This window comes from Pezoporus occidentalis, unplaced genomic scaffold, assembly GCF_034315485.1.
Source record: "Pezoporus occidentalis ecotype Australia unplaced genomic scaffold, CSIRO_AGI_Poc_V1 ctg304, whole genome shotgun sequence".
NCBI lineage: Eukaryota > Metazoa > Chordata > Aves > Psittaciformes > Psittacidae > Pezoporus > Pezoporus occidentalis.
Window position 1 is genome coordinate 396,536 of NW_026914986.1, and position 12,419 is coordinate 408,954.

General features: G+C 56.4%; 1 protein-coding gene across 1 annotated transcript; it reads right to left on the reverse strand.

Annotated features, from left to right (window-relative positions):
- Positions 1–38: 38 nt before the first annotated feature.
- Positions 39–12,188, reverse strand: EZH1 (enhancer of zeste 1 polycomb repressive complex 2 subunit). The gene is made up of 19 exons (XM_062627712.1): positions 12,013–12,188; positions 11,399–11,527; positions 11,176–11,295; positions 10,045–10,165; positions 9,321–9,494; positions 8,347–8,449; positions 7,930–8,093; positions 7,044–7,135; positions 6,184–6,364; positions 5,800–5,996; positions 5,353–5,444; positions 4,845–4,885; positions 4,348–4,473; positions 3,228–3,406; positions 2,599–2,694; positions 2,231–2,312; positions 2,013–2,093; positions 1,706–1,794; positions 39–1,593 (listed from the first exon to the last, which is right to left on the reverse strand). The coding sequence occupies exons 1-19, from the start codon at positions 12,127–12,129 to the stop codon at positions 1,537–1,539; spliced, it is 2,241 nt and encodes a 746-aa protein (XP_062483696.1). The 5' UTR covers positions 12,130–12,188; the 3' UTR covers positions 39–1,536.
- Between the last annotated feature and the right edge of the window lie 231 nt (positions 12,189–12,419).

Genomic DNA, 12,419 nt, shown 5'->3' on the forward strand with positions numbered 1-12,419 from the left:
GCTGCTCCCTAGGGTAACAGAGGCCAGAGAGCCTTGACGGGGGGGTTTGCTACCACTTTATTATGACAAAGGCTACAAGCCACGTTATTTGTAAAGTGCATCATCGTTATCCACTGTCCACAAACCACAGACACAAGCCTGGCCTAGTGCAGATGTGGCCAAAGTGGCGAGGGCGCTGAGCTGAGAGCAGAGGCGGGGGGAGCCGGGCAGGCGCAGGCGGGCGCTGGCATCTACAAGCACTGCTCCAGACAGACCCAGACCCCTCCGAGCCTCAGGAGGGCAGCGTGGACAGCACAAGGATGGACAGCCAGGCAGCCTGCGGAGCAGGGCTTGGCTCCTGGGGCAGACCCAGCACCTCGCTCCATCCATGGACCACAGCGGCAGGGATGAGCGGTGCCATGGGGATTCCAGGGTTCCTCCAAGGTGCCAGGCAAGGACCCAGCACCGCTCAAGCTCTGCAGTGCCCCGAAACGCTACCCCCACAAAGGGATGGGGGGCTCTGCCCAATAACCCCATCCCAACATCCCTGCAATGGAGCTGCAGAGCAGCAATCTCAGCCCTCTCTGGTCCCTGCACCCTCAGAGCACAGACAGGACACGGCTGCTGGCCGAGAGGAGCAGTTTAAAGTGCTTTGCTTTTTCTTTTTGCATGTGGTGCTAAGGCCAAACCTCACCCTTCAGAGAACGTTTCCCCTTTATCCCCAGGGCCAGGCCCATGCTCCTCCAACAGGGACTGTCCTACCAGAGGAGGGAGGACCAAGACCTCTGGGCAGAGGCATCTGTGCGCCAGCCCCAGTATGAGCCAACAACCACCTGGACACGCCAAAGGGCACCCTCAGGCTCCTGGGGCTCTGCTGCCTCCAGCCTCTCGTGCTGGCAGCAGCATTCCCATAACATCGTCTCCAACCAGCTCAGTGGTATTCCACTACCCAAAGTGACTTTTTGCATAGTGCTGCTCTCCCCATCCCCTTGAATCGCATCACCCGTGGGGAGCTGGTCCCCGTCCCCCAGCCAGCTGGGGCAGAGGGGAAACAGCTTCAGCCACAGCAGTCCAGGCCCTGCTGCGGCCACATCTCTATGGCTTCAACCCTCTCGCTGTCCCCATCAACGGGGCAAAATGAGCAGTGAGAGGAGGCACCTGAGACTGGAGCCTATCCCAGGGGACAGGGCTGGTCTCGGTGCGGGTGGTACCACGCTCGCTCTTGTGCTTCCAGCAGTCAATGGAAAACAGACAGAGACCTTGTGGCTGTCTCTGCTCCTCCAGCACAACTTTGCTTCAAGCCCCAGCCTCGGCCCATGGCTCCCTCCAGCCTGGGTGAGCAGAGCAGAGCTCCAGCGCCTGCCCCTGCCCAGTGCTGGCAAAGCTGCCCCTGGCAGCAGCCACTCACACTCCTGCCCCGAGTCTCTCTGGGTGGGAAGTAGCATTTGTGACACACTCAGCAAGGGGAAGAGCAGCAGTCATGTCAGCGTGAAGCAAACATGGCATTGCTTACAGGGTGCAGCAGCAGGGTGGGCTAGGGACTGCCCCACACGGAGCCTAGATGATATCTGTCTCCCTCTCTATGCCGACATACTTCAGGGCATCAGCCTGGCTGTACCTACAAGACAGGAAAGTCACAGCTGCTGCAGTGACCCCCCCTGCCCCATGCTCCCCACAAGGAAGCAGGGCCAACCCTGCACCCCCATCCTCAGCAGCCACTCCCCAGGTACCTGTAATCAAAGAAGAGCTCCTCTCCTGCCTGGATCGCCCTCTTGGCAAAGATCCCGATCCGGTGGTCTCCGTTTACCATCACCACTGCAACAAAGAGGCACCAGAGACACGGGGCTGCGGCTGCAGCCCATGGCTCCTGCAGGGCTTCAGCCACACCAGCAGCAATGGGACCAGCTGCAGGGAGGAGGCTCTGGCCAGGCTCAGGACAACTTGGGACCCCAGAGAATCCGCTGCAATCGCAGAGCTGAACAGGACCCCAGAGAGCCACCCCTCAGAGGTGGGGCTGGGCTGGGCCGTCTCACCTTTGGCATAGCAGTTGGGGTTCACCGAGTGATTGGCGAAGCGGATTTTATTGCCTTTGCGGGTGGCATCGACAACGAAATCTAGAAAAACACCCGAAAAAGCCCCAAAACTGTAGCAGGGAGAGGCCTGTCTGCAGGGGCTGCAATGGCCACCCGGCCACCAGCCCCTGCCAGGCTGCCCGGGTCTCCTCCAACCCTCGCAGCCCCAGGCCAGTTACCGTTGTTGAGGTTGAAGAGGAAGCTGGACATGTACTTGTCATAGACCTTCCCTCGCCGGTCAGCCTCATCCTGTGAGATAAGCTGGAGAAGGAGAGCACCTTGAGAGACCCAGGGCCTGAGGGCACACCCAGGGGTGCTGCAAGGAGTGGGACTCATCTCCCTCCCACCCCAGTGGCCAGAGCTCATCAGGGCTCCAGGGAGGGAGCAGAGAGAGGAGCTGAGCTCCCAAGGAGCAGCATGTACCCGACACGCTCCTCCATGGTGGAGGGCCTAAAAGGTACTGTGGTAGGTCCCAAACAGTACAAGAGAGAGCCTCCAAACCTGGTCAGACACAGCAGAGCACCCTGGCACGGGCAGGAGCACTGACCTCACCACAGTACTCGGAGATGAACTCGTTCTTCTGCACAGATTCCTTGATGAAGGTCCCCCAGCCAGCGACATCCGACGGTGCCAGCAGCAAATGCTGGAGCCAGGGAGGAAAGGAGGCAGTTAACGGTCAGCAGGCCCACGGCTCCCAGCACACAGATCCCACCCTGCCTCGGGCAGAGCAAGGAGCTCTGCACCTCCTGGCACACACCAGGGAACAGCCAATGCCACGCTCAAGGGCCCAGCGCCACAGAGTGAAGGGGGACCAGTCTCTATGCAGCATCCCCTGGTTCAAGGGGATACACAGCTCCCTCCAGACTGAAGTGTCCCAGCACCACTAGACTGGAGCTGCACATTACCTGACACCCACCAATTTGTACCTTTCTCTGAACTTCTGCCTTTTTTACATGCAATTCCAAGCCTTTCCCTGGAGTCACATTTAACACTTCCTTGCTCTCAACCCTTCCTCACGCAATTCCCTTCTCTTGATTTCCGTATCCATAGCCCCCAAGTGCTACGGAAGCCTCAGAGCAGCTTCTCTTCCAGAGCTCCTCAGCGGCATGCAACCAGGGCTCTGCTGGTACCAGCGCACCCGAGGCAGAGGCCACCAGCAGCCAATGCTGGCAGTACCTTTTTGAGACCCCGCTGGATGCTGCAGTTCTTGCAGGAGACCACCTTGCAGTCCCAGTGCTCCGAAGCGCCGCAGGTCAGGCAGAGGTCCGGGTCGCACTCCCGCACAGCCAGGTAGCACGGGCACTGCTTGGTGTTGCACTGGGTTTTACAGCGGCAGCCCGGGAAGCGGTTCTGACCTGCAGCAGCACAGCACAGGGCTCTGCACCACAGGGTCCCTGCCCCAGGGAAGCTCCTCTCGAGTCAGGTCTCACCCTGGCAGGCCCATGGGCAGGTTCAGGACTAAGCCTGTAAGCGAGGGCCATGCTTCCTGCCCGCCACCGTGCACACATAAGGAAGGTGCCTTTGTGCTAATGAGGAGCCCTCCATCCGCTGTGCTCTGGGCAGCAGACAGCAGGCCACAGCCAGCCTTCCTACCCCCAAAGTGACCAGGACAGCACTTGCCAGGAGCACAAGGAGTCAAAGTGAATGTGAGGCAGCCTGGGCACCAGAGCTGGAAGTGAACCAGGAAACAGTGTGTGCACGCTCACACCATGCACAGGGTCCTTCCCATCTGCATGGCTGGGGATGCTGATCTGCCTCTTGGGACAACTTATGATGGCTGAAAGTAAACTGCTCTGATAACCTCAACATAACAGACCAGTAAAGGGAATCCTGGAGCCTGAGCTGGCTCCCTGTCACCCTGTGGTCCTTCCAGCCCCATAACCCTTAACAAATCCACCCACAGAAGCCACACTAATGTCAAGTACAGCTATCTCCATTGCAGAGCTGGGAATGCAAGCCCAGAGAAGAAAAGGAACCATGGCAGAGCAGTGACCCAACTCCCACCCTAACTGCTGCCCACACATCCTGCTCTCAGGGAACCGCAGCATCACTCGCGGGTCCCGATGCTGGATACAGGCACGCAGATGGGTATTCCCTAACAAGAGGGCTGTCAGGGGGCAGCACAGAGCAGTTTCCCTCTGGACTTCAGCGGGCTGCAAACGGAGCTGCCGCAGATGGGCAGAGCAGGGAATGCAGGGATCAAGCCTCTAGCAAGCAGCGGCTCCGCACCCTCCCTCTGGCCGGGGCCAGGAGAGCTGGATGCTTTCCCACCCCCCGGTCCCAGGTTTCTCCTTACAGTCAGGGTTGCACTGGCAGAACTTCTCACAGAAATTCTGAGTCATGATGCAAGGGCAGGAGCTGTCACAGGGGTGCTCGGGGTGGTCACAAGGCTGGTAGTTGTACACCTGGGTAGGCGAATTATCTATAGAGCAAGAGGGGAAATGCCTGGATCAGAAGCTGCCCGTCGCAGGAACGCTGAAAAGCAGCAAACAGAGGGCTCTGGAGCAGGGAAGCTGCAACCTCCCCATGTGCCTGCAGAGGGCAGGGAGCCCGGTGGCATCCAGCACCCACAGGCACACAGCTGCGATCACCACCACCCACAACTGCTCTGCCCCCAGCAGCAGGCCCACACACCAAACCTCAGCCTCCACTACGGTGGAAGCAAGACCAGGAGAGGCTCTGGCACCAGCACCACGGCACCCCGAGGAGCAGGGCTGGGAGACGTGGCCATGGGGCTGTGTGACCAGGGAGCTCCCTGGGAACCCGGTGGGATACAGCCAGGGCCAACGTTACCTTTCTTCAGCTGAATCTTCCTGCAGTGCGCAGCCCACAGCCTGCAAGAGAAGCGCAGGGGGGTTGAGAGGACACAGGAGCCTCCGTTGGGAAGAGCAGACAGGCAATTCCAGCCTCAAGCATTAACAGCCACCAGGCAGCCAGAAACGGGAGAAAGATGAGAATGATGCAGCTGCAGCTACTTAAGGCAAATGCTAGAGCCAGAATAATACCGGACACACGGGGATCAGCACACACAAAGGAGATTATGAGCCAGGGAGCTATGGCTGCTGGGAGGACACAGCACCAGCCCTCCAGTGGCACTGCCTGCTCCTGTGGGGCTCCGGCCTGGGGTCACAGAGCCCCCAGCACCAGGGACAGGCCAGGGCCAGCAGCACCAGCAGCCCTGTGTGACAGCAGGACGTGTGCGCAGATGGGAGCCAGATGGGGATTACCAGGAATGCGTTGGCACAGAAAGCAGTGGATCTGGTTGCATTTTAAGAACAAAACAAGCATGTCCAACACTTGCCTGTGCTTCCTTTTCTTCTTCTGGGATGGATTCATTAATTCGTTTGTTGGCAGTTTGGTTATAAGCGATTCTTTCACTGCAAACTGAAAGACCTGCAAGGGAACATAAGGAAAAAGACTATTAAAGTTCAATGCACTCAAGTTGTTTTTTGATGTAAAGCATAAACAGGAGTGCAAGGACACACACAGGGGGGCTCCCGGTCCCAGTAAGCAGTGCCCAGTACCACAGACCACTGGTGCCATTGCTTCTCTTGGCTGGGATTCAGGAGCACCACCCTGCCAGCACCCAACCCATTGCAAGGAGCCAACCAGGCTGGTCCTGCCAAGGGCCAAGTAACACCGAGCTCCACCAAAGGGTTGATGGAACACCTCCCTCGGGGCGATTTACTGCACAGAAATAAAACCAACAAGGAAGCTGCGGTGCCGCTGTGCTCCCCAGGCCCCCCACCTGCTTGCAGGTCTTTGTTCCCAGCAGCCTGGCAATGGAGCAGAAGTTGTTGAAGTAGGTCCCATGGAAGACACGGAAGAGCGACTCCTCGGCTCCCGTCCACTCGACGGGCTCCTGCGGCGTCTCCACCGCAAAGAGCTGGGAGGAGGCCGGGCTCAGCTTCTGCTTGGTGGGTGTCTGGCAGCGGGAGTTTGCCTCTGGCAGGAACGGGAGATCGATGTTGGGCCGTGTACAGCATGGGGGAACTGCACCCTCCCGCGGGCAGCAGAGCTCAGCAGCGCCCAGCGCCTGCTGGGATGGTGGCGCTGGCCCATTGCTGCAGGGCAGCACCGGAGGCACCGTCCCACCTGCCCACGACGGAGCCCCCCGGGGCTGCCATGGTACCTGAGGAGCTGGAAGCCCACTCGTTGCCCGTGTCTCGGTCGCTGTCGCCCTCCCTCGCCTCGGTGAGGGCAGAAGCTGGGGTGCTGGAGCAGGAAGCACCCACCACGTGGTGCCTCCGGCGGCGCCGGCCTGAGCACTTGGACCTGGGGTTGTGCAGAGCAGCAAACTCCTTGGCTCCTTCCTGCAAGCAGAGAAGACAAGGTGGGTGGCAGGTGACCAGGGAACACGGAAAAGGCTTTTCCACAGGGCCTGGGACAAGCCCTGCCACCACCAAGACAAGGTGAAGATCTGCCCTAGTGCTCCACTTCAGCAGCTGCCCACACTGCACGTTCCTGCTTCGTTCAGCATCACAGCCTGGCTGGAAGAAATTCCCTGGCCCTACTCCCTTGCCTCTTGCCCTGCAGTGAAGTTTTCGTGGCCTCTCCCTCTGTTCCAGCTCAGCGGCTGCCCAAAACAGCCCAGATCCTGGAGCTGACTGACACCACCGCAGGCACCCACATCCCTGCAGCTCTCACCCCGTAACACAGCTGGGCTGCAGCTCTGAAAGAGCATTTAAAATAGCTCGAGTCTTCCCCCCCAGTGCTTTTAACCTGGGCTCCATTCTTCAAACGCCCCACAGAGCCCAGGGAAATCATTTGTCACCACAATTTCCCATCTGGTACCTTCGAGCTTAGTCTTCATTGGAGATTTGCTAAGATAACGCATCTGGTAAGGTCTGCATTTGGATTCCCTGAATCCAGTGAGGATTAGAACTAATTCTGAAAGATCAGAGCTGTGAAAAGGACCCAGAGGGCTCTGCAGGGCCGGGCTGGACAAGCCACTTCTCCTGTGGTTTCAAAAGCAGCAATGCAGAAACATACCAGCCAGAGGAAACAGTCTGCTCCACAAGGATCTGGCTCGATCTTGGTCTCTCTATTCTTTCGTTTGTACACATTAGGAGTAGCATGAAAAGCTGAAAAAATAATAGTTATCTTTACTATCAGCACCCTCCAAGAGACTCCCCACACACTGCAAGGGACAGGGCAGCACGAGCTCAGCCAAGTGGGAGCCTGAGGCAGGCAGCAAGAGCCCGAGCAGCTCTCCTGGCAGCGGGGAAGGAGGTGGCAAGACTCCAACCCATGCTCCAACCCGTGACGGGGACTCGGCAGCAGAGGGGGAACACTTGGGAAGGAGAGGCCGTAGGAAAAAGATCTGCTTTCAGACTGAAACAAAAAGACCACATGATCTTAATATTACATCTTTTAATAAATAATTCACTGGAAAGAGTCCTGTGACTTTCCAAAGAAGCCCTCAGACCTGGGAAACAGCAGGTCCAACAGCATCCAAAAGGCTTTGGGCAGGACCAACCGCAGAAACATGACTAAGATGAAGCTGTAAGTTCCAGTGAAGCAATAAAACACAGGGGCATGTCCAGACTTTGGAAGCGAAACATTCATGGCTTTCCCTGTTGAGCTTCTGCAAAGCAAGAGTGAAGTCTGGTCATGGCACAGATGCCCGGAGGCTCAAGCGCGGAGCAGTGGTGAAAGCGGGACGGCCACGCAGGTCGGTCCCGTCCGTCTGAGGAAAACAAGTGGAGCCGTCTGTATAAAAGGCTTCTGGGCACCTGTAAGCTCCTAAGGCTTCACTGCAACCTCCCTCTAAAGCCTGCGGCACAGACACTAAGCACGGCGGGCAGAGGCACGAAGCACTGAGGAAAAGTGAGGAGAGAAGGGCTCTAGGGAAGCGTCCGGCCGAGCCTGCACTTACGATGCAGAAAGCAGTCGTATTTGAAGCACCGGCGGCAGAAGAGGGTGTGGAAGGAGTGCAGGGACTGCTCCCGCTGCACCGACTTCGCGCAGGGCCCGTCTATGTTGGGGGTGCACTGCGGCGGCAGCACGTTGGGGTCCGACACCTCCGTGAGCTCCCGGTACCTGCGGACACACAGACACCCACAGATACGCAGCCCCTGCCTCCCGTGGGACACATCACACAAGCAGGGACCGTCCGGGGCAGCAGCACCCTGAGCCAGGTAACCTGGAGGCTAAACCAAAGCCTCTGACGCTTGAAAGCGGTGCCCGCGGCCCGCTGAGCTCTGCTTTGTGCTCAGGGCACAGCGCTGGTTGCTGACATAGAGATTTCAACTGACACCAAGGCAGGGAACAGACAAGTGCAGCACAAATCTACCTCTCTTTCATATCCTCTGGGAAGCCGTATTCAGGAAACATAGAGGAAATAGCAGTGAATATCATGTCATTCGGAAAGCGCTTCTTGGAACACTTCTTGTTACCTAAGAAGAGGAGGAGAGACAATTCCTCAGTTAAAGCAGATGTGAACATCTCTTTCCTGCTTCCATAGTGATTCCAGTAGGTGTTCAGGATTATATTTTAAGAGGCAGACACATAATCCCATATACAATGGATAAACCTTTTGCCCTGCAGCTAGGCCAAGGCGTTTCCAGATGCAGTGCTGCCACTTCAGAGCTGTAGCATCCTCAGGAAGCACTAAAGATTCCTTAAGCACTTAATGACTTCTTAAGAACCGTTATCACTGCTTGTTTTTCCCAAAACAGGATTTGCAGACAATGCTTTTCTACCTTTGAAAAAGGGTCCTGGTATTTGTGCTACCCACATCACTACAAACCAAAGACAAAAATAGCAGTCAGCATTCCTAAGGTCATGCAGGACACAAGAAAAAGCCCACAGACCACAGCTATCTCTATGCAACAAGAGCTCCACGTGGCACAGGAGAGGGAACAGGAACAAATACATGGAAAATGGGTCTGGAAGGGATTTGAAACTGTCCACCTTTGCCTGCAGCAGAACAGGATCTACCTACCAACTCCCTGGCAGGTGCCTGCCAGAGCAGCACTTTGAAACCTCCAGGAGCAGAGCTCCCACAGCCTCCTCAGATAACACCCACTGCTGCTCACCTCACCCCGACAGGGTTTTCCAGATGACTCATTAAATTTTCCTCACCACACTCTAAACTGGTGACTTCTTACCCTGTCCAAGGGGAGGGTGAGAACAACCGAATGCACCCCTGCTTTCAATGACCACAACCTGCCATGCTGGTCACAACCCTCAGCAACACGTTAACAACCAGGCAGGGCAGGATGGAAACGGGACCAAAGGAACCCCAGTTTCTGTGGCCAAACCCACCTTCCGCTGCAATTCGCTTTCTTTTCCTTGTGACTGGCAGCTCCTCTTTCCCATCCTCCTGTTTCACCTCAGAATCATTGTGTCCTTCCTCTTCCTCATCCGAGTACTGATTGAGGGCGTTCACCAGCTCCAGGAACACAGCATCGCTGATGAGGACTGACCCTGAAATCATTTCTGAAACACAGAGATGTCAGCCAGCTTGTGGCAGTGCCCTCCTCTCCCACGCTCCTCATGGTGGTAAATCCCAAGCCAGAACCTCTCAGTTTTGAAGCGACAGGGGGGATTTTAACGCTAGGGAGTCCCAAGAGCAGTGTGCATCATTTAGTGCCATCTGAAGACAGGACACCCCAGTTCCCCAGTGCTTTCCTGCCTCCACACAGTTTTATGATGGGGTAGGCAGCACTGCAGGGAATCACACTGTTCCGAAAAGCCTTGACTGGGGTCACAAGCAAAGCAAAGTTGCTGAGCTCCTCCTAACAGGCTGTTGAGCATCTCGGAGCACATGAACCCCCATGAACAACAGCTCCAGAAGAAGAACTTAGAACGATGCAGGGTACTGAAGGCAGGACCATATCCTTGCAAGCTAGAACAGCAGGCGTGCTCCTGGTTTTCCGCTCTAAGAGCTCCCACAGCAATGCTGGTTACTGCTGCCACCTTTTGACTTCTTAACTACTTTGACATGTTATTTAGAAGAGACTGAACAGGCAGTGCTGACTGTTCTTACCTTCCTCTCCATGGACTTTCCCATCATAGTTGTTAATAAGTTCTTCAATGAAAGTTTCATCTTCTTCCTTCACCTCATCTCCCATGTAAGGGATATTGCACAGAACAGTTTCATCCTCCACCTGCAGAGGTCAGATACAACTCAGAGCAGCGGCACCTCCAGCCTGGTCGAGGCTCCTCCTGCCCATACAGACCCGCACAGCACAAAGCAAAGCTTCACCCTGCCAGGTTGCAATTTCAGATGCCTCATCCCTGACATTTCATTGTTATCCCGTGCCAGCAGCATAAATCTGCCCCCTGAAAGTGCTATTTGCCTTGAAAAAGAAGAGCAGTGCCTCCAATGCTTGAAGAAACTCAGAACCAGCAATAACAACCAACAAACGTCAGAGACATTGTGCTCAGGCAGAGCACAGAACTGGAACAGCAAAAGGCAAACCGGTAACTCACTCCCAGAGGAACACAGCCAAAGCTGAGGAGCTGTTCTCGTGTTAACCACAGGAGCAAGGGCACCGGCTCTCCACTGCCATGGCACCACTGGCTGGCTCTACGTTACAGTCACTGGTCTCACACTGTGCCCCGGTCTGCAGTGGCATGCAGCTGCCCCGCAGGGTGCAGGGACACATCCACACCCCAGAGCAGGCAAAGAGCCAGGCCAGGCACAGGCCAGCTGCTTGCTTAACAGGTAAACTTAACAACATCCCACCAAAACCTGCATTAAATCACTCGCCTTGCTTCCACCAACAAGGAACTAACCCTCAGTAGCGCCCTTACAATGAGAGCAGCAGGGTAATCCAGTCACAAAGGAAAGGACCTGCCCAGGAAATAAAACTCCCCATTGAGAAAGGAAGAAAAATCTTAAGGGGGGGGGGAACCAAACCATCAAGCAACAAACCATATCTGCTCCAAGGATCCTCTGAAATATCAATGACCCTATCAAGGAGTCAGGTAAGCATAGATCCAAGGCTGTTTTATGGGATACAACAAAACAGACAGCCAAATGAACAGCTTCCATCACCTTTTGAGCAGACATCGCTTAAAACAAGTGAGTTGAAGAAGGCCCAATCACTCCACAGCCACATCACAACTACACACAAACTGCTCCAAGCCCTTGTGCCTGAGCCTCCCTACATACCATGAAGTTCTGCTGAAGAGGGGACCAGGAATACATAATGGGCACCAGTGCCACCGTGTTCAGGGTCCTCATGTACAGCGTCTGGCTGGGAAACCCTGGGAAGATGCTCTCAACTGTACACTGGAACAGGACAGAGAGGGGCAGTGAGGAAACAGCCAACCCTCCCTGCAGAGGCTGCTTCCAGTCCACACTTCTGCTGCTGAGCCCCTTTCCCTCTCCACACCTGCTTGAGGAACGGGTGCCCACTGACGGGCTTCATCAGCTGCACTGGCTGCACGCGGAGCTTCTTCCAGTCTTCATTCAGGATCTGAGTCTTCTCATGAACCTTCGCAAAGTTGGCCACAAACAAAGCCTGCGGGGAGGGAAAGCAGCACTCAGAGCTTAAGAAATCACACGGAGAACACTAAAGCCCTTCATGAGATGTTGGTCTGAGTATCAGAAGCAGACGCAAGGCAGAGCATCTCAAACTGATACCTGTTAGAAGGAATTCGAATTAAACTCAACACTGGTACAAAACTCTGCTTGAAGTCCTCCCAACAACCAGCAGCATTTGGTAGCTCCTGATCCCAGCCGACCTCCCCTAAAACCCTGCCTGGGAGGAAAGGAGCAGCAGAGCCCCCTGGAGCCCCTAGCAGGGAGACTTTAAAGACCAAGTGGAGACGAGTCCCCTTCGCTGCATACGCACCCCACCAGTGCAACACACAGCGCTGCACGAGGAGGAGCAGGATCCCCTCCAACCTCCCCAGCTTGCAACTGGGGTGCAGCTCAGCAATCCGCAGGATGAAGCGCCCACCTGGTCGCTGCTCAAGCGCTACCAGCTGACAGAGCAGTCTTTACCTTCGCTCCCATGTTCGCCTGGAACCTCTTGAGCTGCCGGAGCCGCATGTATTCAGACTTGACTTTCCTCTTCCAGTAAATGATGCACTTGGACGTTGGAGGAGCAGCGATTTCCATTTTCCTGCAGAAGCGCAGCGGGAACGAACATCAAACCCCGGGGAGCTTAACCCTGCCCACGTGCTACCGGAACACACCGCGCCGTGGGCTTGAACTCGGGAAGAAGAACCCGGGAATCCCGCACGAGTTCCTGCTTGCGAGCACGCAGAGCGCACCGAGAGGCCCAAGCACCCCGCGGGCGCCCGTGCGCTGACTGAGCCCAGGCCCGGGCCCGGCGGCGGCTCCCGAGGAACCCCCGGCCTGGCGCGGCCGCGGGAAGGGAAGGGACGGGCCGGAGCCGCGGGGTGCGC

Coding starts and splice junctions, on each gene's coding strand:
- EZH1 (XM_062627712.1), bottom strand. CDS start 12,129: ATGGAAATCGCTGCTCCTCCAACGTCCAAGTGCATCATTTACTGGAAG. Junction 8,450..9,320: donor AAAGCGAATTGCAGCGGAAG/GTGGGTTTGGCC, acceptor TCCTCTTCTTAG/GTAACAAGAAGTGTTCCAAG. Junction 7,136..7,929: donor ATACGACTGCTTTCTGCATC/GTAAGTGCAGGC, acceptor TTATTTTTTCAG/CTTTTCATGCTACTCCTAAT.